This window comes from Pongo pygmaeus, chromosome 8 (genome assembly GCF_028885625.2).
Source record: "Pongo pygmaeus isolate AG05252 chromosome 8, NHGRI_mPonPyg2-v2.0_pri, whole genome shotgun sequence".
NCBI classification, from domain to species: Eukaryota; Metazoa; Chordata; class Mammalia; order Primates; family Hominidae; genus Pongo; species Pongo pygmaeus.
In genome coordinates, this window is record NC_072381.2 from 13,287,112 (window position 1) to 13,314,639 (window position 27,528).

A 27,528-nucleotide genomic window follows, 5' to 3' on the forward strand; every position below is an offset into this window, starting at 1 on the left:
CGGGGTTTTACCATGTTAGCCAGGATGGTGTCGATCTCCTGACCTCGTGATCTGCCCACCTCACCTCCCAAAGTGCTGGGATTACAGGCGTGAGCCACTGCGCCCGGCCATGTCCAGCTAATTTTTGTATTTTTAGTAGAGACAGGGTTTCACCATGTTGGTCAGGCTGGTCTCGAACTGTTGACCTCAGGTGACCCACCTGCCTCAGCCTCCCAAAGTGCTGGGATTACAGGCGTGAGCCACTGTGTCTGGCCTAGTTGCAGCTTTTAAGTCATAAACCAAAAATACTAAGCCCCCCAGCCAGCTGGATGGAACCTCCTCTGGGCCAACTGGATTCCAAAGTGAACCTGAAAAACTAGTTTAGGCCATGATGGGAAGCAGAGATCTTATGACTGATGAAACAGACTCTTTGTAGCAATAACATACAAGATTCCAACCTGAATCTAGTATAGCATCACATGACAGCAGGCCTGGACAGAAACTTAAGTATTTTACCCCAAAATATATTTCTTTGACATATTTTGAAGTGGCCCTGCAAAGCTGTCTCTTGTGGGGTAATTTATATTCTGTAGAGAATCCCCTTCCCTTTCCAGGTCTTTTTCTGATCCTGAACAGATTAACCAAGAGTCTGGCCTTTTAAAAGATCTGAATAGGAAACATGTGCCATCTGTTGCCTCTAAGGGTGGCTAAACTCTTTCTTGGCTTCCCTTTGCAAAACATCAGTCAAGGTAACTAGGTGGAATTAACCTCCAGGTTGGCTGAAGAGCAATAGACATCTATTTGGGCAAGAAAGACAATATCCTGTTATGAAAATTAAAGAGGTTGGGTTTTTTTCTTTCTCAAGAAGGCCACTTATTTCTAAGCAGAGATATAGGTCTTTGTCCAGTCAGCTGGACAAATTCAAGTTTGGGATAAAACTCTAGAGATTTCTGCACCATCCAGCATGGAAGATGTGAAGTCAGACACAAACAGGGGCCTAGGAGAGATGGTGGCGGTGGGGTGGGTTGCAGAAACCAGGCTATTACTCCCAGTGGGTCTGACTCTGAATAGCATCCCCTCCTGCTGGGCCTAATGATGGAATCATTGTTTTAACAATCTGGTGCCTTAGCTAAGGAAACACACTCAAAGATACTCTGCAATGTCCACTTGGAGAACTCAACTATGTTCTCTTTTTTTTTTTTGAGATGGAATTTCACTCTTATTGCCCAAGCTGGAGTGCAATGGCACAGTCTCAGTTCCCAGGTTCAAGTGATTCTCCTGCCTCAGCCTCCCAAGTAGCTGGGACTACAGGCGCATACCACCACGCCCAGCTAATTTTTTGTATTTTTAGTAGAAATGGGGTTTCACCATGTTAGCCAGGCTGGACTTGAACTCCTGACCTCAAGTGATCTGCCCGCCTCGGCCTCTCAAAGTGCTGGGATTACAGGCATGAGCCACTGCACCAGCCTCAACTATGTTCTCTAAACCCACACCCCAGACCTACATTTGAAACCCAGATCCCCCTGGCTTCAGTCACAAACCTGAAGGAGGAAATCTCCACATCACAGCCTGGGACTGAACTCATCATCCCTGTCTGGTCCACAGTAAGCTCCTCTTTCAGACTCCTCATCTATTTCCATGGTTCCGCCAGTCTCCTGGGCATTGCCAACCTGCCCAGTGTCCTCTCCTTTTCCTACCCAAGGTAACTTTCCTTTTGTCAGTTACCAAAGCAGATAGGCTTTCCCCGATACATTTTCCATTTGTCTCTTCCTTTCTCTGCCTCCAGTCTGTTGTGTTTTCAGTTCCTGAGCACCTGCCTTTGTTAGCTTAATCTCCCTAAACAGTGCCCGATGGAGCAATGAGAACATAAATTAACACACATTTAATGCTTACGGTTGCCAGGCACACTATTGCATATTTCCAAATTTTTCTCATCTAATCCTCATGATGGCCTATGAAATAACTATTACTGTCCCCATTAGGCAGATGAATAAGTGGAGGCTTTGCGAGGTTAAGTAGCTTACCCAAGGTTGCACATCCCTACTGTATGTGGCAGTTAAAAACGTGCAGTCTTGGCCAGGCACGGTGGCTCACGCCTGTAATCCCAGCACTTTGGGAGGCTGAGCTGGGCAAATCACTTGAGCCCAGGAAGTCAAGACCAGCCTATCCAACGTGGTGAAACCCCGTATCTCCTAAAAAATACAAAAATTAGCTGGACATGGTGGTGCACACCTGTAATCCCAGCTACTCGGGAGGCTGAGGCAGGAGAATGGCTTGAATCCGGGAGGCAGAGGTTGCAGTGAGCCGAGATGGTGCCGCTGCACTGCAGCCTGGGTGATAGAGTGAGACTCTGCCTCAAAAAAAAAAAGTACAGTCTTGGACCAGGTGTCGGTAGCTCACACCTGTAATCCCAGCACTTTGGGAGGCCGAGGCAGGAGGATTGCTTGAACCCAGGAGTTCAAGACCAGCCTGGGCAACATAGAGAGACTTCAACATAAGGAGATAAATAACAGCTGTGTGAAAATGTCCTGGAAAGTCTCATTTGATCTTCCCCAAAACCTTCAAATCCAGGTATTGCTGTCATCAGCTCAGTAGAAAAACCGAGCTCCCAGATGCTAAGTGACTTGTCCAGGAGCAAATATGCTATTCAGTTCTTTCTTTCTATTAGCATCTATTGTGTGCCAGGCACTGCGGTCAAGACAGAAGACAGAGGAAGAGAGAGAGGAAGAGGAGCAAGACATGGTTCCCTTTTCTCTAGGTGCCCATGTTATAGAGGGAAGAAGCAGAAGTCGTGAAGAATTAGGGTACGTTGTGGAAAGGTCTGTTTGCGAGCTGCTTGTGCGCAAGCTCTGTGTGCAAGCTCTAGAGCTCTAGGAAGTAGGAAATGTTTAGCCCAGGGGATCCAGGAGAGCTTTGCAAAGGAGAGGAGGCCCCAACGGAGCTTAGCTGGGAGAGGAGGAGTCGACAGGTCATTGGGACTTGACCTCATGGTTGAAGACATTCTGGGCAGATGGATTTGCAAGTACAAAGGCTCTGATGCATGCTACAGCCTAGAATATTTGAGGAAGAGGGAATAGTTCAGTATGACTGGAAGACTCATTCAGTGGGGAAAGACGAGAGTTGAGGTTAATGGAAAAGCAGGCAGAAATCAGGTCTGTAAGGAAAGATCTTCAGTGGTGAGAAGTTTGGAATTAATAGGACCTGAGAAGTTATTAGCAGATTTATTTTATTTTATTGAGACAGGGTCTCACTCTATCACCCAGGCTGGACTGCAGTGGCGTGATCTCAGCTCACTGCAGCCTCTACCTCCCAGCCTCAAGCCATCCTCCCACCTCAGTCTCTCGAGTAGCTGGGACTATAGACGCTCGCCACCACACCTGACTAATTTTTGTAACTTTTGTATAGATGGGGTTTCTTCATGTTGCCCAGGCTGGTCTTGAACTCATGGGCTCAAGTGATCCACTTGCCTTGGCCACCCAAAGTGCTGGGATTACAGGCATGAGCCACCACACCTGGCCTATTAACAGATTTTAAACAGAGAAAGGCCATGCCAAGACTTTGTTGTTAGTGGAGGCAACAAGAGAAGTGGATTGAAGGTGGGTGAGATTGGAAACAGACCAGTTAGAGGTAAAAAGGAGAGAGATGACAAGAGCCTAAAGAGGCTTAGGCCCTTACCTCTGGAACCCATCCACCCATAGCAAGCATGGCGCGATCTCAGCTCACTGCAACCTCCACCTCTGGCGTTCAAGCAATTCTCCTGCCTCAGCCTCCTGAGTAGCTGGGATTACAGGCACCTGCCACCATGCCTGGCTAATTTTTGTATTTTTAGTAGAAACGGGGTTTTGCCATAGCAAGGATGTAGAGGAGTGGATGGGTTCCAGAGGAAAGAGACACACAGTCTGTGAGGCAGGATAATTGGATGCGGGGATGAGGAACTTCCCCATAATGGCAGAGGTGACAAGGAGAGGGGCTGAGCAATATAAGCCAGAGGCATTTGGGGGAAGGAGGCCTGAAGCCAACTCACCTTCTCCCCCCTCCTGCCTGTTTCAATGTCTTGCACCGCGCCATGTTTCCAAGGCCCTCCTGGTGATTCTGATGCACTCTGAAGTTTTATGAACCACCGCTGTACAGCAACAAAACCTTCCAAAGGCGGAACATGCAATGCTGGGTCCCACCCCAGAGTCAGTGCTTCCAAGGCTCTGGAATGAGGCCCAGCATGGGACTTCTAACAGGTTCCCGGGTGACACTGCTGCTGCTGGCCCAAAGACCAGGCTCCAGGATGCAACGCTGTCCTGCTGCAGTGACGTTTGTTCTGTCCTTCCTAAAACTCTCCTTCCCTGGCATCCTGAGCCATCATTTTCCCGCAGGCCCACCCCTTTACATTGGAAAAACCCCAGGGCAAGAATACAGACATAGGCCTACATCGTCTATGTGTAAAATTTTTAAGTTTATAGATAAAACTAACAATCTCCTTGGAGTTTCACACTGAAACATAACAGCTTAAGGAGCAGTGGGCCCCAGCCCTGCAAACCCTTCTTCTCTTCCTACCAATGTCAAAGGCATGTGAACCAGAGCAACTCCATCTTAAATGGGAGCTGGGTAGAATGAGGCTGAGACCTACTGGGCTGCATTCCCAGAAGGTTAAGGCATTCTAAATCACAGGGTGAGATGGGAGGTCAGCACGAGATACAGGTCACAATGACCTTACTGACAAAACAGGTTGCAGTAAAGAAGCCGGCCAAAACCCACCAAAACCAAGATGGCAAAGAGAGTGACCTCTGGTGGTCCTCACTGCTACACTCCCACCAGCGCCAGAACAGTTTACAAATGCCATGGTAACATCAGGAAGTTACCCTATATGGTCTAAAAAGGGGAGGCATGAAGTATCCAGTCTTTGTTTAGCATATCATCAATAAATAACCATAAAAATGGGCAATCAGCAGCCTTCAGAGCTGCTCTGTCTATGGAATATCCATTCTTTTCTTTTCCTTTTTGAGACGGAGTCTTGCTCTGTCGCCCTGGCTAGAGTGCAGTGGCGCAATCTTGGCTCACTGGAACCTCTGCCTACCGGGTTCAAGCAATTCTGCCTCAGCCTCCCGAGTAGCTGGGATTATAGGCACCTGCCACCGCGCCTGGCTAATTTTTGTATTTTTAGTAGAGATGGGGTTTCACTACATTGGCAAGGCTGGTCTCAAACTTCTAACCTCGTGATCCACCCGCCTTGGACTCCCAAAGTGCTGGGATTGCAGGCGTGAGCCACGGTGCCCTGCCTATTCCTTTATTTTCTTAATAAACTTGCTTTCACTTTACCCTGAGGACTCACCCTGAATTATTTCTTGCGTGAGATCCAAGAACCATCTCTTGGGGTCTGGATCGGGACCCCTTTCCTGTAACACCAGGGCTGACTTCTCTGCGGCCTTTGCTGGCCTCTCTCCCTATTGTAGGGATACCCCAGACTGCTGTCCAAGCTCCCTTCCCTCACTCAACCCTCCAATCACACCGAATGGCCACTCCTTGGAACGACAACCAGAGAGAGGGGCCCACACAGGTCTCTGAAGCAGGCTGAGGGCTGTCTGGGTAAAACATCCCAGGGTCCCAGGACCTAGAGCTTTGACCACATGGAGCTGCCCAGGATCCAGATGGATATATCCCCTTGGCCCTGGGACTGGTCATCCCGAGGGGAGGGATGCAGCTGGAAGAGTAGGAGAGCTGCGCCCTGTGAAAGGCAGGCCCAGGCCAGGGTGCCCTCTTGCCTCAGGCTAGGGCTGGTTCTGCTTTCTGAACCACCCTGGCTGCTCCCGCTTGGTTCCTGTCTTTGGCTTCTCTTCTTTGCCTCGGCTGCTTGACCCTCAAATGTTTGTGCTTCCCAGGGTTCTGGCCTTTTGCACCAGAAGTTCTTAATTTAGAGGGGTGTCTGTAGATGGGCTTCAGGAGAACAAGTGTATCCCTTGAAAGGGCATACACAAACTTGAGTGTATGGGTGTGCATTTTTCTGGGAGAAAAAACCATCACTTTCATCACATATATATCTATATATCTATATCTGTATAGATATAGATCTATACAGATATATAGGGGGAGGAGCCAAGATGGCCGAATAGGAACAGCTCCAGTCTACAGCTACCAGCATGAGCGACGCAGAAGACAGGTGATTTCTGCATTTCCAACTGAGGTACCGGGTTCATCTCACCGGGGAGTGCCAGACAGTAGGTGCAGGACAGTGGGTGCAGCGCACCGTGCGCGAGCCGAAGCAGGGCGAGGCATCGCCTCACCCGGGAAGCTCAAGGGGTCAGGGAATTCCCTTTCCTAGTCAAAGAAAGGGGTGACAAACGGCACCTGGAAAATTGGGTCACTCCCACCCTAATACTGTGCGTTTCCAAAGGGCTTAAAAAATGGCACTCCAGGAGATTATATCCCGCACCTGGCTCGGAGGGTCCTACGCCCATGGAGTCTTGCTCATTGCTAGCACAGCAGTCCAAGATCAAACTGCAAGGTGGCAGCCAGGCTGGAGGAGGGGCGCCCGCCATTGAGTTAGTTGTTTGATTAGGTAAACAAAGCAGCCGGGAAGCTTGAACTGGATAGAGCTCTGCGGTTCACCAATATCTGCTGTTCTACAGCCACTGCTGCTGATACCCAGGCAAACAGGGTCTGGAGTGGACCTCTAGCAAACTCCAACAGACCTGCAGCTGAGGGTCCTGTCTGTTAGAAGGAAAACTAACAAACAGAAAGGACATCCACACCAAAAACCCATCTGTATGTCACCATCATCAAAGACCAAAGGTAGATAAAACCACAAAGATGGGAAAAAAACAGAGAAGAAAAACTGGAAACTCTAAAAATCAGAACGCTTCTCCTCCTCCAAAGGAACACAGCTCCTCACCAGCAACAGAACAAAGCTAGATGGAGAATGACTTTGATGAGTTGAGAGAAGAAGGCTTCAGACGATCAAACTACTCCGAGCTACAGGAGGAAATTCAAACCAATGGCAAAGAAGTTAAAAGCTTTGAAAAAAATTAGACAAATGCATAACTAGAATAACCAATGCAGAGAAGTCCTTAAAGGACCTGATGGAGCTGAAAACCAAGGCATGAGAGCTACATGACAAATGCAGAACCCTCAGTAGCTGATGAGATCAAGTGGAAGAAAGGGTATCAGTGATGGAAGACGAAATGAATGAAATGAAGTGAGAAGTTTAGAGAAAAAAGAATAAAAAGAAATGAACAAAGCCTCCAAGAAATATGGGACTATGTGAAAAGACCAAATCTACATCTGATTGGTGTACCTGAAAGTGACAGGGAGAATGGAACCAAGTTGGAAAACACTCTGCAGGATATTATCCAGGAGAACTTCCCCAATCTAGCAAGGCAGGCCAACATTCAAATTCAGGAAATACAGAGAACACCACAAAGATACTCCTCAAGAAGAGCAACTCCAAGACACATAATTGTCAGATTCACCAAAGTTGAAATGAAGGAAAAAATGTTAAGGGCAGCCAGAGAGAAAGGTCGGATTACCCACAAAGGGAAGCCCATCAGACTAACAGCTGATCTCTCAGCAGAAACTCTACAAGCCAGAAGAGAGTGGGGACCAATATTCAACATTCTTAAAGAAAAGAATTTTCAACCCAGAATCTCATATCCAGCCAAACTAAGCTTCATAAGTGAAGGAGAAATAAAATACTTTACAGACAAGCAAATGCTGAAAGATTTTGTCACCACCAGGCCTGCCCTAAAAGAGCTCCTGAAGGAAGCACTAAACATGGAAAGGAACAACTAGTACCAGCCACTGCAAAAACATGCCAAATTGTAACGACCATCGATGCTAGGAAGAAACTGCATCAACTAATGAGCAAAATAACCAGCTAACATCATAATGACAGGATCAAATTCACACATAACAATATTAACTTTAAATGTAAATGGGCTAAATGCTCCAATTAAAAGACACAGATTGGCAAATTGGATAAAGAGTCAAGACCCATCAGTGTGCTGGATTCAGGAAACCCATCTCACGTGCAGAGACACACATAGGCTCAAAATAAAGGGATGGAGGAAGATCTACCAAGCAAATGGAAAACAAAAAAAGGCAGGGGTTGCAATCCTAGTCTCTGATAAAACAGACTTTAAACCAACAAAGATCAAAGGAGACAAAGAAGGCCATTACATAATGGTAAAGGGATCAATTCAACAAGAAGAGCTAACTATCCTAAATATATATGCACCCAATACAGGAGCACCCGGATTCATAAAGCAAGTCCTTAGTGACCTACAAAGAGACTTAGACTCCCACACGATAATAATGGGAGACTTTAACACCCCACTGTCAACATTAGACAGATCAACAAGACAGAAAGTTAACAAGGATACCCAGGAATTGAACTCAGCTCTGCACCAAGCAGACCTAATAGACATCTACAGAACTCTCCACCCCAAATCAACAGAATATACATTGTTTTCAGTACCACACCACACCTACTCCAAAACTGACCACATAGTTGGAAGTAAAGCACTCCTCAGCAAATGTAAAAGAACAGAAATTATAACAAACTGTCTCTCAGACCACAGTGCAATCAAACTAGAACTCAGGGTTAAGAAACTCACTCAAAACCGCTCAACTACATGGAAATTGAACAACCTGCTCCTGAATGACTACTGGGTAAATAATGAAATGAAGGCAGAAATAAAGATGTTCTTTGAAACCAACGAGAACAAAGACACAACATACCAGAACCTCTGGGACACATTCAAAGCAGTGTGTAGAGGGAAATTTACAGCACTAAATGCCCACAAGAGAAAGCAGGAAAGATCTAAAATGGACACCCTAACATCACAATTAAAAGAACTAGAAAAACGAGCAAACACATTCAAAAGCTAGCAGAAGGCAAGAAATAACTAAGATCAGAGCAGAACTGAAGGAAATAGAGACACAAAAAACCCTTCAAAAAATTAATGAATCCAGGAGCTGGTTTTTCGAAAAGATCAACAAAATTGATAGACCGCTAGCAAGACTAATAAAGAAGAAAAGAGAGAAGAATCAAATAGACGCAATAAAAAATGATAAAGGGGATATCACCACTGATCCCTCAGAAATACAAACTACCATCAGAGAATACTATAAACACCTCTATGCAAATAAACTAGAAAATCTAGAAGAAACAGATAAATTCCTCAACACATACATCCTCCCAAGACTAAATCAGGGAAAAGTTGAATCTCTGAATAGACCAATAACAGGCTCTGAAACTGAGGCAATAATCAATAGCTTACCAACCAAAAAAAGTCCAGGACTAGATGGATTCACAGCCGAATTCTACCAGAGTTACAAAGAGGAGCTGGTACCATTCCTTCTGAAACTATTCCAATCAATAGAAAAAGAGGGAATCCTCCCTAACTCATTTTATGAGGCCAGCATCATCCTGATACCAAAGCCTGGCAGAGACCCAACCAAAAAAGAGAATTTTAGACCAATATCCTTGACGAACATCAATGCAAAAATCCTCAATAAAATACTGGCAAACCGAATCCAGCAGCACATCAAAAAGCTTATCCACCATGATCAAGTGGGCTTCATCCCTGGGATGCAAGGCTAGTTCAACATACACAAATCAATAAATGTAATCCAGCATATAAACAGAACCAAAGACAAAAACCACATGATTATCTCAATAGATGCAGAAAAAGCCTTTGACAAAATTCAACAACCCTTCATGCTAAAAACTCTCAATAAATTAGGTATTGACGGGACGTATCCCAAAATAATAAGAGCTATCTATGACAAACCCCAGCTAATATCATACTGAATGGGCAAAAACTGGAAGCATTCCCTTTGAAAACTGGCACAAGACAGGGATGCCCTCTCTCACCACTCCTATTCAACATAGTGTTGGAAGTTCTGGCCAGGGCAATCAGGCAGGAGAAGGAAATAAAGTGTATTCAATTAGGAAAAGAGGAAGTCGAACTGTCCCTGTTTGCAGACAACATGATCGTGTATCTAGAAAACTCCATTGTCTCAGCCCAAAATCTCCTTAAGCTGATAAGCAACTTCAGCAAAGTCTCAGGATACAAAATCAATGTACAAAAATCACAAGCATTCTTATACACCAATAACAGACAAACAGAGAGCCAAATCATGAGTGAACTCCCATTCACAATTGCTTCAAAGAGAATAAAATACCTAGGAATCCAACTTACAAGGGATGTGAAGGACCTCTTCAAGGAGAACTACAAACCACTGCTCAATGAAATAAAAGAGGATACAAACAAATGGAAGAACATTCCATGGTCACGGGTAGGAAGAATCAATATCGTGAAAATGGCCATACTGCCCAAGGTAATTTATAGATTCAATGCCATCCCCATCAAGCTACCAATGACTTTCTTCACAGAATTGGAAAAAACTACTTTAAAGTTCATATGGAACCAAAAAAGAGCCCGCATCGCCAAGTCAATCCTAAGCCAAAAGAACAAAGCTGGAGGCATCACGCTACCTGACTTCAAACTATACTACAAGGCTACAGTAACCAAAACAGCATGGTACTGGTACCAAAACAGAGATATAGACCAATGGAACAGAACAGAGCCCTCAGAAATAATGCCGCATATCTACAACTATCTGATCTTTGACAAACCTGAGAAAAACAAGCAATGGGGAAAGGATTCCCTATTTAATAAATGGTGCTGGGAAAACTGGCTAGCCATATGCAGAAAGCTGAAACTGGATCCCTTCCTTACACCTTATACAAAAATTAATTCAAGATGGATTAAAGACTTAAATGTGAGACTTGAAACCATAAAAACCCTAGAAGAAAACCTAGGCAATACCATTCAGGACATAGGCATGGGCAAGGGCTTCATGTCTAAAACACCAAAAGCAATGGCAACAAAAGCCAAAATTGACAAATGGAATCTAATTAAACTAAAGAGCTTCTGCAGAGCAAAAGAAACTACCATCACAGTGAACAGGCAACCTACAGAATGGGAGAAAATTTTTGCAAACTACTCATCTGACAAAGGGCTAATATCCAGAATCTACAACGAACTCAAACAAATTTACAAGAAAAAAACAAACAACCCCACCAAAAAGTGGGCAAAGGATGTGAACAGACACTTCTCAAAAGAAGACATTTATGCAGCCAATAGACACATGAAAAAATGCTCATCATCACTGGCCATCAGAGAAACGCAAATCAAAACCACAATGAGATACCATCTCACACCAGTTAGAATGGCGATCATTAAAAAGTCAGGAAACAGCTCTCCCCTCCCCCTGCCCCTCCCCCTCTCTTCAGTCTCACTCTGTTGCCGAAGCTGGACTGTACTGCTGTGATCTCAGCTGGCTGCAACATCCCTGCCTCGGGCTCCTGTCATTCTCCTGCCTCGGCCTGCCGAGTGCCTGGGATTGCAGGCGCACGCCGCCAGGCCTGACTGGTTTTTGTATTTTTGGTGGAGACGGGGTTTTGCCGTGTTGACCGGGCTGGTCTCCAGCTCCTGGCCTCGAGTGATCTGCCCGCCTCGGCCTCCCAAGGTCCTGGGATTGCAGACGGAGTCTCGCTCACTCAGTGCTCAATGTTGCCCAGGCTGGAGTGCAGTGGCCTGATCTCGGCTCGCTACAACTTCCACCTCCCAGCCGCCTGCCTTGGCCTCCCAAAGTGCTAAGATTACAGCCTCTGCCCGGCCGCCATCCCGTCTAGGAAGTGAGGAGTGTCTCTGCCCGGCCGCCCATCGTCTGGGATGTGAGGAGCGCCTCTGCCCGGCCACCACCCCGTCTGGGAGGAAGTGAGGAGCGCCTCTGCCTGGCCGCCCCGTCTGGGAGGTGAGGAGCGCCTCTGCCCGGCCGCCACCCCGTCTGGGAGGAAGTGAGGAGCGCCTCTGCCCGGCCGCCACCCCGTCTGGGAGGAAGTGAGGAGCGCCTCTGCCCGGCCGCCCCGTCTGGGAAGTGAGGAGCGCCTCTGCCCTGCCGGCCGCCCCGTCTGGGAGGTGAGGAGCGCCTCTGCCCGGCCGCCACCCCGTCTGGGAGGAAGTGAGGAGCGCCTCTGCCCGGCCGCCACCCCGTCTGGGAGGAAGTGAGGAGCGCCTCTGCCCGGCCGCCCCGTCTGGGAAGTGAGGAGCGCCTCTGCCCTGCCGGCCGCCCCGTCTGGGAGGTGAGGAGCGCCTCTGCCCGGCCGCCACCCCGTCTGGGAGGAAATGAGGAGCGCCTTTGCCCGGCCGCCCCCATCTGGGAGGTGAGGAGTGTCTGCCCGGCCGCCCCGTCTGGGAAGTGAGGAGCGCCTCTGCCCGGCCACCCTGTCTGGGAAGTGAGGAGCGCCTCTGCCCAGCCACCCCATCTGGGAGGTGTACCCAACAGCTCCAAAGAGACAGTGACCATCAAGAACGGGCCATGATGACGATGGCGGTTTTGTTGAAAAGAAAAGGGGGAAATGTGGGGAAAAGAAAGAGAGATCAGATTGTTACTGTGTCTGTGTAGAAAGAAGTAGGCATAGGAGACTCCATTTTGTCTGTACTAGGAGAAACTCTTCTGCCTTGGGATGCTGTTGATCTATGGCCTTGCCCCCAGCCCCGTGCTCTCTGAAACATGTGCTGTGTCAACTCAGGGTTAAATGGATTAAGGGCGGTGCAAGATGTGCTTTGTTAAACAGATGCTTGAAGGCAGCATGCTCCTTAAGAGTCATCACCACTCCCTAATCTCAAGTACGCAGGGACACAAACACTGCGGAAGGCCGCAGGGACTTCTGCCTAGGAAAACCAGAGACCTTTGTTCATGTGTTTATCTGCTGACCTCTCCACTATTATCCTATGACCCTGCCATATCCCCCTCTCCGAGAAACACCCAAGAATCATCAATAACTACTTAAAAAAAACAAACAAAAAATAAATAAATAAATAAAAATAAATAATAGCCATTGTGACGTGTAAAAACAAACAAACAAACAAAAAAGTCAGGAAACAACAGGTGCTGGAGAGGATGTGGAGAAATAGGAACACTTTTACACTGTTGGTGGGACTGTAAACTAGTTCAACCATTGTGGAAGTCAGTGTGGCGATTCCTCAGGGATCTAGAACTAGAAATACCATTTGACCCAGCCATCCCATTACTGGGTATATACCCAAAGGATTATAAATCATGCTGCTATAAAGATACATGCACACGTATGTTTATTGTGGCACTATTCACAATAGCAAAGACTTGGAACCAACCCAAATGTCCAACAATGATAGACTGGATTAAGAAAATGTGGCACATATACACCATGGAATACTATGCAGCCATAAAAAATGATGAGTTCATGTCCTTTGTAGGGACATGGATGAAATTGGAAATCATCATTCTCAGTAAACTATCACAAGGACAAAAAACCAAACACCGCATGTTCTCACTCATAGGTGGGAAATGAATAATGAGAACACATGGACACAGGAAGGGGAGCATCACACTCTGGGGACTGTTGTGGGGTGGGGGGAGGGGGGAGGGATAGCATTAGGAGATATACCTAATGTTAAATGACAAGTTAATGGGTGCAGCACACCAACATGGCACATGTATACATACGTAACAAACCTGCACGTTGTGCACATGTACCCTAAAACTTAAAGTATAATAATAATAAAATTTTAAAAAGATATATAGATATCTATAGATATATCTATAAATATATATATAGATACTCATATGCAACCTACTCATTGTATCTATATAGATATATATATCTATATAGATATATAGATAGATATAGATATATAGATAGATATATATAGAGATAGATATATAAAATATTTTGTAGTATTGAGTGCTTGATTTTCATAGTAAATAAAGAACCACATTAATACTGATGCTCAATCTGTCTCAGATGTCATAACTGAAGGTTCAAAAAAACTGACCCTGTAACATCCCAAACACTGAAATCATAGACTAAGCTAGTTATGTTTTCAGTTTGGAAGATAAATACGTAATTCTAGAAATCAAAATTAAAAATCAGAACTTCATACCGTGTGTAAGCATGTTAAATTCCAAGAACGGTGCTGTGTGGTAAAGTTCCATGGCTTTTTCTGCCCTGGTCATGTTTGGCTTCCCTGCGACGAGAGCCTGAACTTCACTGAGACTCCCCACAAGTGCCAAACAGAGAGGTCCACTTCGTCGGTATACATACAGTGTAATATCACTTTTGCATTTTTTTTGGTATAATGGACTCATCTAATATAATTCTTGTGGGAGTCCTCAAAGTTCCATCTGTGATTTCTTCAACAGTTGGTATTCTCCTTTGTAATAAGTTTTGAAAAAATGGGGACCATGCAGAAATAACAGCCTTGTGGGATTCGAGCTCTACATCTAAACAGTTCTGATTTCCACCAAGAGCTTCAACCAGTTCAGAGTCTGAAGAAAAACAAAAAACAACATCATCATAACACATGTAATCAAAGAGTCCACGCATATCTACATCAAGGGAATTCTTCACTAAGCTGAACAAGGATAACGACATTTTGAAACCCTGAGTCTTCCATTCCAAACTCTCCTGTATAAAGATAGTATAACAAAGCAGAAAACATGAGCATATCAATACCAGCTGTATTGATGTCCATTATTATCTCTGCCCCATACTCAGGTGAGGAAGAAAGCATTGTTTTAAAAAATGGACATCTTGCTGCCAAAATGGCACAATGAACAGGATAAGAAGTTTCTTGAAATATGAAATCTATATCAGTATGATACTTGTACTCATAAAGATCAGCCATATCTTTCTGCAATGTCCGGGCTTCCGGTCTAGCCAAACTGGCTTGTAGGGAAAGCTCCTTTAATGCTGACCTTCCCTCATATTCCTCCACTAATGCATTTACATCTCTAATATCCCACCCAGAGGGGAGTTCTCGCATCTGCTTGGCATGATCGGCAGACCTATCAGATTTTCGACGCTTAATTAAGTTCTTTTTGAAGGTAGCAGGGCCAGAGGTCCTCTTTTTTTTTTTTTTTTTTTCTGAGACAGAGTCTGACTTTGTCGCCCAGGCTGGAGTGCAGTGGCGTGATCTCGGCTCACTGCAAGCTCTGCCTCCCAGGTTCCCGCCAATCTCCTGCCTCAGCCTCCCGAGTACCTGGGACTACCGGCGCCTGCCACCATGCCCGGCTAATTTTTTGTATTTTTTAGTAGAGACGAGGTTTCACCATATTAGCCAGGATGGTCTCGATCTCCTGACGTCGTGATCCGCCCGTAGTGCTGGGATTACAGGTGTGAGCCACCGCGCCCGGCCTCTTTTTTTTGTCTTGTGGTTTCTCACGGCCACGGTCAAGGCTATACAATTTTGATTCGCAACCACAGCATTGCTGAGAAGAGGATGACGTCCCTATAAAAGTCTGTTGGGCCTGTGAATTTCCCCCTACCTTCGCGGAACATGAATGAGGATAATGAGATGCATTAGCACCCATTTTCTTCAGTCACTCAGGCATTCCGTCTGCGGATTCTTCAGAGTATAATCCCAGAGGCCATTACGAACCTTCAACCCTGGATCCAGCAGCCTCTTTCCATCTATTTCTATGAGAACAGGGCCATTAGACCTTACTTCAGTGCATACTACTGGAAGTATGAAAGGCTGTGGGCAGCCAGACACACGGACAGTGCATTCTGTAAGAACCACACAGCAAGGATCCTAAAGGGTTTACTATACAGTCCGCCCTTCCTAGTCATAGTTTCCGCATCCACTGTTCAACCAACCGGGAGGCTCCTCCCGCCGCCGCCACTGCCGCCGCAGGGACCTCTGCCGTCGCCCCTGCCGCCTCCGCCACCAGCACCGCCGTAGGCACCCGCGCAAGCACACCGCCGCCATCCTCCTCCCACCGCCGCCGCCGCCGCCGCCTTCTCCTCTCCTGTCAGTGGCTGGGCCCAGGGACTGCTCCAGGTTTCCCTCGCCGCCATTTTGATTCCTAGAGGGAGCAGGAGGGGCTCGGCCTGGCCTTTTTTTGGTGTGTTTTTTTGTTTTTGGTTTTTTTGAGATGGAGTTTTGCTGTTGTTGCCTAGGCTGGAGTGCAGTGGCCGATCTCGGCTCACTGCAACCTCCGTCTCCAGGGTTCCAGCGATTCTACTGCCACAGCCTCCCGCGTAGCTGGGATTACAGGCATGCGCCACTACTTCCGGCTCATTTTTGTATTTTTTAGTAGAGATGAGGTTTCACCATGTTGGCCAGGCTGGTCTCGAACTCCTGACCTCAGGTGATCTGCCCGCTTCGGCCTCCCAAAGTCCTGGGATTACAGACATGAGCCACCGTGCCCAGCCCACTTTTATTACATTAAAGGGCTCTGTGATAAACACCCTCCTACCGCCCAAAAAAGGTTAAGGACCACTGCAATATGGGCTGTTTGCTTTAGATTTCATTTTGGATAGATGTTGATGACTGTCAGAGCTGTTCTTTTTTGGCCTTGGTTTGTATTCTAAGGAGAGTCCAGGCCTCTCCTTAGAACCCCACATCTGTGTGGGGAAAAGCAAGAGAGATCAGATTGTTAATATGTCTGTATAGAAAGAAGTAGACATAAGAGACTCCATTTTGTTCTCTATTAAGAAAAATTCTTCTGCCTTGAGATGCTGTTAATCTGTGACCTTACCCCCAACCCCGTGCTCTCTGAAACATATGCTGTGTCAAACTCAGGGTTAAATGGATTAAGGGTTGTGCAAGATGTGCTTTGTTAAACAAATGCTTGAAGGCAGCAGGCTCCTTAAGAGTCATCACCACTCCCTAATCTCAAATACCCAGGGACACAAAAACTGCGGAAGGCTGCAGGGACCTCTGCCTAGGAAAGCCAGGTATTGTCCAAGGTTTCTCCCCATGTGATAGTCTGAAATATGGCCTCGTCCCGCAGCCCGACACCCGTAAAGGGTCTGTGCTGAGGAGGATTAGTATAAGAGGAAGGCATGCCTCTTGCAGTTGAGACAAGAGGAAGGCATCTGTCTCCTGCCCGTCCCTGGGCAATGGAATAAAACCCGATTGTATGTTCCATCTACTGAGATAGGGAAAAAACGCCTTAGGGCTGGAGGTGAGACATGCGGACAGCAATACTGCTTAACAAAGCATTGAGATGTTTATGTCCATGCATATCTAAAGCACAGCACTTGATTCTTTACCTTGTCTATGATGCAAAGACCTTTGTTCACGTGTTCGTCTGCTGACCCTCTCCCCACTATTGTCTTGTGACCATGACACATCCCCCTCTCTGAGAAACACCGACAAATAATCAATAAATACTAAGGGAACTCAGAAGCCAGTGGGATCCTCCATATGCTGAACGCTGGTCCCCTGGGTCCCCTTATTTCTTTCTCTATACTTTGTCTCTGTGTCTTTTTCTTTTCCAAGTCTCTCGTTCCACCCAACGAGAAACACCCACAGGTGTGAAGGGGCGACGCACCCCCTTCACATCTGGAGATCAAGCTGGCTACCATGCGTCTCTTAATCAGTATCCCTCATACATCTCATTCTGAAATAGAAAACTAAATCTTCTTCCCTAAACCTGCTCCGTTCTTCCTGTGTCTCCTACTTCAGTGCACGACTTCAAAAACTACCCTGTTGTATAAATCAGAAACCTAACAGTCATCCTAAAACTGTCTCCCCATCCCCTCTCTGCTTCCTTCTCACTAATATCTCCACATTCAATGGATGTTTTTAAAATATAAACTCAAGATTTTATTGTCTTCATAATAAAAGAAAACATGACACTTAGAACTGGATCACGTGGCCGTTTCTCTTCTTATCTCCTCGCAGTTCAAAATGCTTGCATATTTTAATAGCCAGCAGTCTCTTAGAGCTGCAGCTGGGCTCAACGCACTCAAGCCTTGGCACAATCTTCTGTAGTTTTAGCCTTTTCCCGGAAAATCGGCTTAGTTTGCCCACGATAGCCACTCTGCTTCCTGTCATAACACCGCTTTCCCTGGGCATACAGAGAGTCCTTGTCCTTCGTGTACAGTGTCACTTTGTGGGGTTGGTGCTTGCCACACTTCTTATAGAAAGTCTGGCGGGTTTTAGGAACCTTCATAATGTTTGTGTGAGCGCTATCGGCACGGAAAAGCCACATTCAATGGATTTTAAAAAATCGATTTGCCTAATTGTTTCTCAAAATCACCTCCACTTCTTTTCTGAAAGACACCACTATACTAATTCCAATAAAAAGTGCTTGATTCCTCACTTAAGGAAGGTTTGTGGGCTTAGATTGATTCTGTTTCTGACTCCTTGCACAGAACTGGATGCAAAGAGGACCTGGAAAGTGAAGGTGAAGAAAAGAACTTCAGAGTACTGATCAGAATTGGTCAAGGAATTTCTGCATAATGGCTAAGAATAAATCTATGACGAGCCTTTTTTTTTTAATCACTAGATGTAGTGATGCATTTATTTATTTATTTGTTTATTTAGACAGAGTCTGGCTCTGTCGCCAGGCTGGAGTGCAGCGGCGAGATCTCGGCTCATCACTGCAACCTCCACCTCCCAGGTTCAAGCAATTCTCCCGCCTCAGCCTCCCGAGTAGCTGGGATTACAGACGCGCACCACTACGCCCAGGTAATTTGTGTGTGTGTGTTTTTAGTAGAGACGGGGTTTCACCATGTTGGCCAGGCTGGTCTCGAACTCCTAACCTCTTGATCTGCCCGCCTCGGCCTCCCAAAGTGCTGGAATTACAGGGGTGAGCCACCGTGCCCGGCCGTAGTGATGCATTTAAACATACTTTTTCAATTTGATTACTAGAGTTCCTCCATTACTATGAATTTTTAACACTAGCAGCTCTCAGAAATGGTTGTATTCCTATTCCTGAGCCAATATAGGTTTAAGTAATAGGGCTGAGCTCATAAATGGAGCGGTAATATTCCATTAGGACACAGAAAAAAGTCAACGTAGATGGCATCAGGACTGTTTATCTTCAGTCTTCCTAAAGTCGATTTTAATTGTTCTGAAAATGAAAGTAGGTAGTGGATAGAGATAGGATCTTATACCAAAGGGATTATTAGTGGGGGAACTGCAGTGCCTGAATAGTGTCTGCAAGGAGGAAAAGGGAGGAAAGACTTAAAGTGGTCATTTGGTCCATCAAAGTCTCTTCTGCTATCAATCCCTTGAAATTATGTAAAAGCTAAATGTTATTCTGCGTTTAGAAACTATGTTCTTAGTATTATGTACAAACACTACTTTTTAGAATGTAAATACATAAAGAGGCCTGAAAAAAAATCTGAAAAAATCTGTGAAAGATATGGTCTGCTGATAAGTTCTCTTCAGCCCTGACGCCCCTTAGAAGTCCCAAAATCTATGGATCAGGAATTACTAGGGAAACGGTGGTTTCAGTGTAAAAGATGTCATCTACCCTTTCCCTCACTGCACAGATGGTGAAGGGGAAACTCAGAAAGATAAGTCACTTCCCCAAGGTCAGACAGGGTAAAAGTGGACCGGATCTGTTTGGTCCTGAGCCCAAACATTTCGAATGGACTTAAGGCTGACAAAAGAACAGTCGGTCCCAGAGCGTCAGGAGTTGAGGTAGGACCGCAGGGAAAATACTGGGTGGGACGACTTAAACTTCCCGGCACCAGGGGGCGCCACTCTATTTTACCTAAAGGAGAGTGGCTTCTACCGACAGGAAGGTCCCTTGCCCCCAACAAAGAGGGCGTCCAATGACGTAACCCAAGCCGATTGCTCTGCGCCAGGGCCGGGATTCGCTGACGTAGCCAGTCAGTGCGGCCCCACAGCTGCGTGCGTCTGACGTCAAGGCAGGGGCGGGATCCGGTCGGAATTTTGGCGGGTTCGGCTGTGAACCAAGAAGGCGTCCCGGCACCGGGTGAGGAGCGCGGGCCCCGGGCGTGCATGTGACCCTCGGGCGGCGGAGCCTGGGCCGCCTCGCACGTCTCTGCGCGGGTTGCAAGGGGTCCGAGGGCTAGAGGCGCGGGGTCCCGGGAGCTCGGGTGGGCGCGATCTGGATTTGGCGGCAGCTTGGGACCGCTCGGGGCTGGCATGGCCCGGCCGGGGGCTGGGAGTTGCCGGCCGTCTACTAAGGAATCGGGTTCTTTCTTTTCAACGCAGCCTTTTAAGTGCTTGCCAAGTGCCTGCCGCCTGGGCTTTCTTTTATTCATTCATTCATTCATTGATTTCTCGTATTCATGATTTGCCAATGATTATTGAACGCGGACGGTGTGCAGGGCTCGGATCACATTTCCGCTGCCTTCGCGGCGCTTACAGTTTAAAGGCACGAGCAGGTAATAAGCAAATGCACGACAGTGGACGACTCAGGGTGGTTCAGAAAGTCTCAGAAAGATGAGTAAGTGGAGACCGAAGGGCGAGAAGGACCTGGGGGGAGCTTTCTTCTGACAGAGCCTGAGATCTCAAAGCAGCTTAGTGTGTTCCAGAAGGTGGAAGCGGGCTGGCCAGACTGGAGCATCGTTTTGGGTGTCGGGGTGGGTAGAATTGGACGTGGTGGATTGTGGAAAATGTGAGGGAGTAGAAAGCTTGGAAACAGAGAGAGAATAGGAATCATTGCCTCGCAGGCCTTGTAGATTTTTTCCAAGGGCAATGGAAAATCATTAAAGAATTTCAATGAAGGGACCCCCATGATCTGATTTATGTTCCTAAAAGGTTACTAAGGAAAGGGAAGATTACCGTGGCTGTTGTATGCAGAACAGATTGCATGGGGACAAAGAGACCAACATAGAAAGCTAACACAGTCATTGGGTGAAAGGTTGATGATGGTGGCTTGGCCTAGGGTTCTGGCAGTGAAGTTGGAGAGAAGTGGTAGATTTGAGCAGTGTTTTGGAGATGGAACCACAGTACTTGTCAGTGGCCGTGGATTCGAGGGCGAGGGAGGGTGCAGTTTCACTTTGGGGGAAGACGAGGCAGGTTATAGACTTGAACAAGACAGTTTGCTCCTAACGCTCAGGAAGTTTACTGTCCAATAGATTCCCCAGTAGATAGCACAGTGTGTGGCACATGAGGGATCCGTGGAAATGTTTGTTGAATGAATTTTTAAAGAGCGGCCAGGCGCGGTGGCTCACGCCTGTAATCCCAGCGCTTTGGGAGGCCAAGGCGGACGGATCACCAGGTCAGGAGATCGAGACTATCCTGGCTAATACGGTGAAACTCCATCTCTACTAAAAATACAAAAAATTAGCCGGGCGTGGTGGCGGGCGCCTGTAGTCCCAGCTACTCGGGAGGCTGAGGCAGGAGAATGGCGTGAACCCGGGAGGCGGAGCTTGCAGTGAGCCAAGATCGCGCCATTGCACTCCAGCCTGGGTGACAGAGACTCCGTCTCAAAAAAAAAAAGCACCTTTGGGAGTCCAAGGCTGATGGAGCACTTGACATCAGGAGTTCAAGACCAGCCTGGGCAACATGGCGAAACCCTGTCTCTACAAAAAACACAAAAATTAGCCGGGTGTGGTAGTGCACGTTTGTAATCCCAGCTACTTGGGAGGCTGGGGCAGGAGAATCGCTGGAGCCTGGGAGGCGGAGGTTGTAGTGAGCCAATAGCACCACTGCACTCCAGCCCCAGCGACAGAGCGAGATCCTGTCTAAAAAAAAAAAAGAAAGCACCATAATCACTGTAATTAGTTCCTTGACATTGAACTTGCCAAAGAGCACATGTAAGTTAAATAAGAGCCTAGGAAAATTTATACTTTTTTACTTGCAGTTTAAAAAATCATCTTAAATGAAAAGAGAAGTGCACAGAGTGAAACAACTTTGTCTTAATTAGCTATGCTGTTTCTCTGTGCTTTGCTGACTAGTATTGAATCAAAATCGTGATTGTCACTAAGGCTGCAACTAAGTAGAGTCATACAGTAAGCTGTCATGGATAACACAGATGTCAGGTGTATTACAGTGAATAAAATGAAAGAATAGCCTAATTTAGATCGACCCCAATAATTTGTCTGTGTGTGTGTGTGTGTGTGTGTAATTTTTAAAAAAGACAAAGTCTTGCTATGTGACCAGGCTGGTCTCAAACTTCTGGCCTCAAGTGATGCGCCCACCTTAGCTTCCCAAAGTGCTGGTATTAGAGGCGTTGATCCACCGTACCTAGCCAACCCCAGTAGTTCTTCCTCATAATTTATCTCATCCACGTAATCTAGTGTGATTTACAAACTGCTCTGCATCTCAATAAGTTTCTGTAACTTTAGTTTAAAGACAAGTAAAAGTGAGCTGCTTACATCCCAGAAAGGAGATGGCATTGGCGGTGTGGAGAGAGGAGGTGAGAAATGGTCAGATTCTGGATGAATTCTGAGGTTAGAGCCCACAGGAGCGGTAGGATTCTGGGTTTGTTGGATGTGTGTTGTGAGAGAAAGAGAAGAATTGAAAGTGACATTTCTAATATTGATTTCACACAGCCAAGATTCTACATTGCTCATCTGGGCACCTGAGCCTCCTTTGAAGTTTCCTGTCACAACTGTCCTCTTGACAGCATGGATGGTAAGGCCTGGCAGTTTTCTGTTTCTCTGTTTCAAGGAAAACTAACCTTTTGTCCATGGACTTGTTATTTATTCTGCTTGTAAAATGGTGAAAATGCTCCCCAGCCCTCAGGTATTGTCTTAGTGGTTCTGAAGCAATCTCACATCTCACAGAGGTCACTGAATGTTACTTGCTTTTATCAGGGGAGATTTCTTCTGGCAACAGTGCTTGTCTTTCATAATTACAATAGCTGGTAGGTGTACAGTGGGCCAGGCACTGCTCCAAGATCCTTGTGGAAATTAACTGATTCAGTCCTCAGGCAAACGTATTTTATAGGCAGGAAAACAGAGACGTTTAGTAACTTGTCACAGTTCAAGCTGGCAGAGCAGGGCTTTGAACCAGGCAGTCTGACTTCAGAGTTTACATTTGATAATGAAATCTGTTGAAGCGATATTAGTCTAGCTCTGACTTAAGTTTTTATTAATATCATCCTTTCTAATTTTGTTCATTTTGCAAGGATGTGTACAAAACGTTTACCTAGAAAAGAGATGTTGCACTAATTAGCGATCACCTAAAATGATTGTGCTGGGCCGGACGCAGTGGCTCACACCTGTGATCCCAACACTTTGGGAGGCCGGAGTGGGAGGATTGCTTGAGCCCAAGAGTTCAAGACCAGCCTGGGCAATAGAGTGAGACCTCATTTCTATTTTTAAAAAATTAAAATGATTGTGCTGGTTGGGAAGAGATCTAGTTGCATAATTGAACTCATAATCTGAAACTGGATCTTTTTAAAAAATTCAAACATATTACACTTTGCCCTTTAAAACAAAACTTGAAATTCCTCCCACTGTGGTGCACAGTGGCCCCCGTCGTCCCTGAGAGATGTGTTTCCACACTCCCAGCAGATGCCTGAAACCAAGGATGGTACCAAACCCTAGGCATGCTGTGTTTTTTCCTGTACATACATACCTGTGATAAAGTATAATTTATGAATTAGGCACAGTGAGAGATGAACAACAATAATAAAATGAAACAATTATGACAATATACTATAATAAAAGTTATGTGAATGTGGTCTCTCTCTGAAGTATCTATTGCACTCTCAAAATATCCATTGTACTGTCCTCAACCACAGTGACCATGGAAAACCAAAACCACAGAAAATAAACCCTCAGATAAGGGGTTATTCCTTATGTGAAACTCATTGCCTGATGCTATCACGGTAGTTTCCTGTTTCTTAAAATTGGCAAATTGCCTACAGGGCAGGTTATATAATACAAAGCATCACTTTTTGCTATCAGATTGACATGAAAATAAGAGGTGAATGGATACATGTTCTCTAAGAAATCACAGTATGTATCTGGAAACAGTAGAGGTCAAGAAAAAAAAATCATAATGTTTAGGCTGGGTGCGGTGGCTCATGCCTGTAATCCCAGCACTTTGGGAGGCCAAGGTGGGTGGATCACCTGAAGTCAGGAGTTCGAGGCCAGCCTGGCTAACATAGTGAAACCTCATTTCTACTAAAACTACAAAAATTAACCTGGTGTGGTGGCATGTGCCTGTAATCCCAGCTACTCAGGAGGCTGAGGCTGGAGGATCGCTTGAATCTGGGAGGCAGAGGTTGCATTGCATCGAGATCCCACCACTGCACCTCCAGCCTGGGTGACAGAGTAAGACTCCGTCTCAAAAAAAAAAAAAAAAAAAAAGAGGAAAAAGAAATCATAATGTTTAGTAAGAAAATCTCATTTGATTGGCATGGGTTCACAATTTGGCCGGTGTAGAGGAAATCGGAAAGTGTATGGTACTTGGGATATACTGTTGAACAGTGTTCCTGCTTATATTTTAGTAGAGGGAGGAAGATAACAAAACAATAAACGGGTAATTAGTAGGTGGGAGACACTGCTATGTCTTTGTATGCTGACAGGAGTGCTTCAGAGAAGAGGGAGAAATTGGGGATGCAGGAGCCAGAGAGGTGCTAATTGTAGAATGAAGCCTTTGAGAAGCTGAGAAGTGGGACCCAGTGTAAGACTGTAAGTGGAAGAATTGGCTGTGAATAGCACTAGATAACTTAGACCTAGGAGGGAAAGCAGAGAAGATACTTTCAGAGTTGGGAGTGAAGGATGAGGAAGTCTGATTGCATCTATTTTTTCTGTAAAATACAAGCCAAGGGCTGGGCGCTGTGGCTCACGCCTGTAATCCTAGCACGTTGAAAAGCCAAGGCAGGTGGATCACCTAGGGTTGGGAGTTTGAGACCAGCCTGACCAACATGGAGAAACCCCATCTCTACTAAAAATACAAAATTAGCCGGGCGTGGTGGCACATGCCTGTAATCCCAGCTACTCGGGAGGCTGAGGCAGGAGAATCACTTGAACCTGGGAGGTGGAGGTTGCAGTGAGCTGAGATGGCACCATTGCACTCCAGCCTGGCCAACAAGAGTGAAACTCTGTCTCAAAAAATATATATATATATATATATATATATATCTCATCAGCTAAGAGTAAAGAGTGGGGAGTGGGCATAGGAGGTTTGAGGAGAGACAGTGTGAAGTGGTCAGAGCCTGGGAAAGCAAATGAATTGGGGAAGTGTGGGAATCTTTAAGCAGTTCTGAATGCTTGTTTGTTATGGGTGTGCAAAAATTTAAAGTTAGACTGAGGCAGGGTCTTGTTGATCACACCTGTAGTCCCAGCACTTTAGGAGGCCAAGGCAGGAGCATCGCTTGAGGCCAGGAGTTCAAGACCAGACTGGGCAACATGGCAAGATCCCATCTCTGCAAAAAAATTTTTAATAAGCTGGGCATGGTGGTGTGCACCTCTAGTCTCTGCTGCTTGGGAGGCTAAGGCAAGAGGATCACTTGAGGCCAGGAGTTTGAGGCTGCAGTGAGCTAAGATTGTGACACTGCACTCCAGCCTGTGTGACCCTGTCTTGAAAAAATAAATAAATAAGTAAATAAACAAACAAACAAAAAAGACCAGTCAGCATGGTGGCGAGTCTTTCTCCAGGACGATTCACCAGCCAGGGAGCTCTTCTCTTTCTTTGCCTATTAAATCTCTGTACTTAACCTCACTCCTTGTGTGTCAGCGTCCTTGATTTCCTTTGCATGAGACAACGAACCTCGGGTATTACCCGAGATGAACGATGCCATTTCAAGAGTGCATCCACTTTGAGAACAATTTGGCAGCATCTAGCAAAATTGGAAAACGTGGATACCCAGCAATACAGCAATTCCATTTCTGATAGATATTCCCAAGAAACACATGTGCAAGAAGATGGATACATGATTACAGCGTATTTAGTAGTGGGGAAAAATTAGAAATAGCCTATATTGTCCTTTATTGGAAAATGGATTAATAAGGTGTGATACAGTTTTATTATAGGATACAATATAGCAATGAAAAGAAATTAACTAGAACTATATGGGGTTTTTTTGTTTGTTTTTGAGATGGAGTCTCGCCCTGTCACCCAGGCCGGAGTGCAGTGGTGCGATCTTGGCTCACTGCAGCCTCCACCTCCCAGGTTCCATCAATTCTCCTGCCTCAGCCTCCTGAATAGCTGGGATTACAGGCACGGGCCACCATGCCCAGCTAATTTTTGTATTATTAGTAGAGACGGAGTTTCACTTTCTTGGTCAGGCTGGTCTTGAGCTCCTGATCTCAGGTGATCCTCCTGCCTTGGCCTCCCCAAGTGCTGGGATTACAGGCGTGAGCCACCGCGCCTGGCTAGAACTATATGTTTTGATTTGGGCTAATCTTACAAGCAATCTTGAATGAACCTGGAATGCAGAGTAATGCAGTGTGGAATATTTATGTAAATATTTTTAAAACCATCTAATATATATTGACTATGACTGCCTATATATTTATGTAAAAGCATAAGAATGGACTGGAATGATGCCTCAAAATTATGAAAGTGATTACAATGGGAAGTGGGGGCAGTGGTCAGGAGTTGGGATAAGATTGGGCATGACAGACTTCATCTGGAAGGTGTTATTTAATATTAAAGGCAAGAAGCAAACAACAAAATGTTAATGATGGCTAATTCTGGGTGATGGGATCTTAGTATTTTTTATATAGTTTGTATTTTTTTTTGTTTTAAATCTCAAATAATTTAAAGATCAGGAATTATATATATCTAAAGCCTAAATCTATGTTTGGTGTTTTAAAATTATTCCCTTGTTGGTTGAATTTCATGGAAGTCAGTGTGCGGGAAGCTGTCTCATTGATTGGAGTAGAATGCTTGAGGACATTTGGCCCCGTGGCTGGCCCACTCTACTCACTAAGCAGTATTGGCTCCTTCCTAGCCCAGGATCCCCTAAGAAGCACCTGGGGACAGGAAAGATGGAGACAAGGATAACAAAGACCAGGCAAAATGGTGCATCTGTAGGTTTTGGTTTTTTTTTTAGTTTCAGCTTTCATTTTAGATTCAGCCTTGTTACAAAGGTGTATAGTGTGATGCTGAGGTTTGGAGTATGGTTGAACCCATCATCCAGGTAATGAGTATTGTACCCATTAGGTAGTTTCTCTTACCCCCATGGGGTCATTTAAATTGCCTAAAGTTGAATGTTTGGAATTAGCTGTGCTTATTCTCTGTCCTTTCTCTTCTTTTCCCCTAGAGGAGGAAGACAATCTGTCTCTGCTGACCGCACTGCTGGAAGAAAACGAGTCAGCCTTGGATTGTAATTCAGAAGAAAGTAACTTCTTGACGCAGGAAAATGGCGAGCCCGACACATTTGATGAGCTCTTTGATGCTGACGGTGACGGTGAATCTTATACAGAAGAGGCTGATGATGGAGAAACAGGAAAGACCAAAAAAGAAAAGGAAAATTTGGCCACTCTCTTTGGAGATATGGAGCACTTAACAGATGAAGAAGAAGTTCCTGCATCACAGTCACCTGAAAATAGGATCCTCCCTGCTCCTGCCCCCAGGCGAGAGAAAACGAATGAAGAGTTGCAAGGTGCCCTAACTACTTGCCTTCCTTATTTCTTTCGGATAAGTTGGATGAAGACCACCAATCTGATAGCTGTCATCAAAATAGCTGCTGATTCAAGGGTAGAGAGAAACGACTTTGTAAAAAAAGAAAAAAAGAAAGAAAATTATACGAGTTGGTAGATGAAATGTTTAAGGCCAGCATTTCATCACACACTACAGACTCTATCAGTGTCAGCCAGCTGCACTTGATCCT

General features: G+C 45.7%; 1 protein-coding gene and 1 pseudogene across 4 annotated transcripts in view; one reads left to right on the forward strand and one right to left on the reverse strand.

Moving 5' to 3' along the window:
- Positions 1-13,947: 13,947 nt before the first annotated feature.
- On the reverse strand, positions 13,948-15,390 carry LOC129044968 (BTB/POZ domain-containing protein 7-like; annotated as a pseudogene).
- Positions 15,391-19,577: 4,187 nt separating this feature from the next.
- MCM10 (minichromosome maintenance 10 replication initiation factor) overlaps positions 19,578-27,528 on the forward strand; it is a 46,141-nt gene continuing 38,190 nt past the window's right edge. The window contains exons 1-3 of one of the 4 annotated variants that reach the window (XM_054436306.2): positions 19,578-19,758; positions 22,289-22,370; positions 26,959-27,300. In XM_054436306.2, coding sequence (XP_054292281.1) covers positions 22,364-22,370; positions 26,959-27,300 — 349 coding nt within the window. In that variant the 5' untranslated portion in view covers positions 19,578-19,758; positions 22,289-22,363. Of the gene's footprint in view, positions 20,174-22,288; positions 22,371-26,958; positions 27,301-27,528 lie in introns of all 4 variants that reach the window. The other 3 variants (XM_054436305.2, XM_063669561.1, XM_054436304.2) reach the window with 3 other exon arrangements.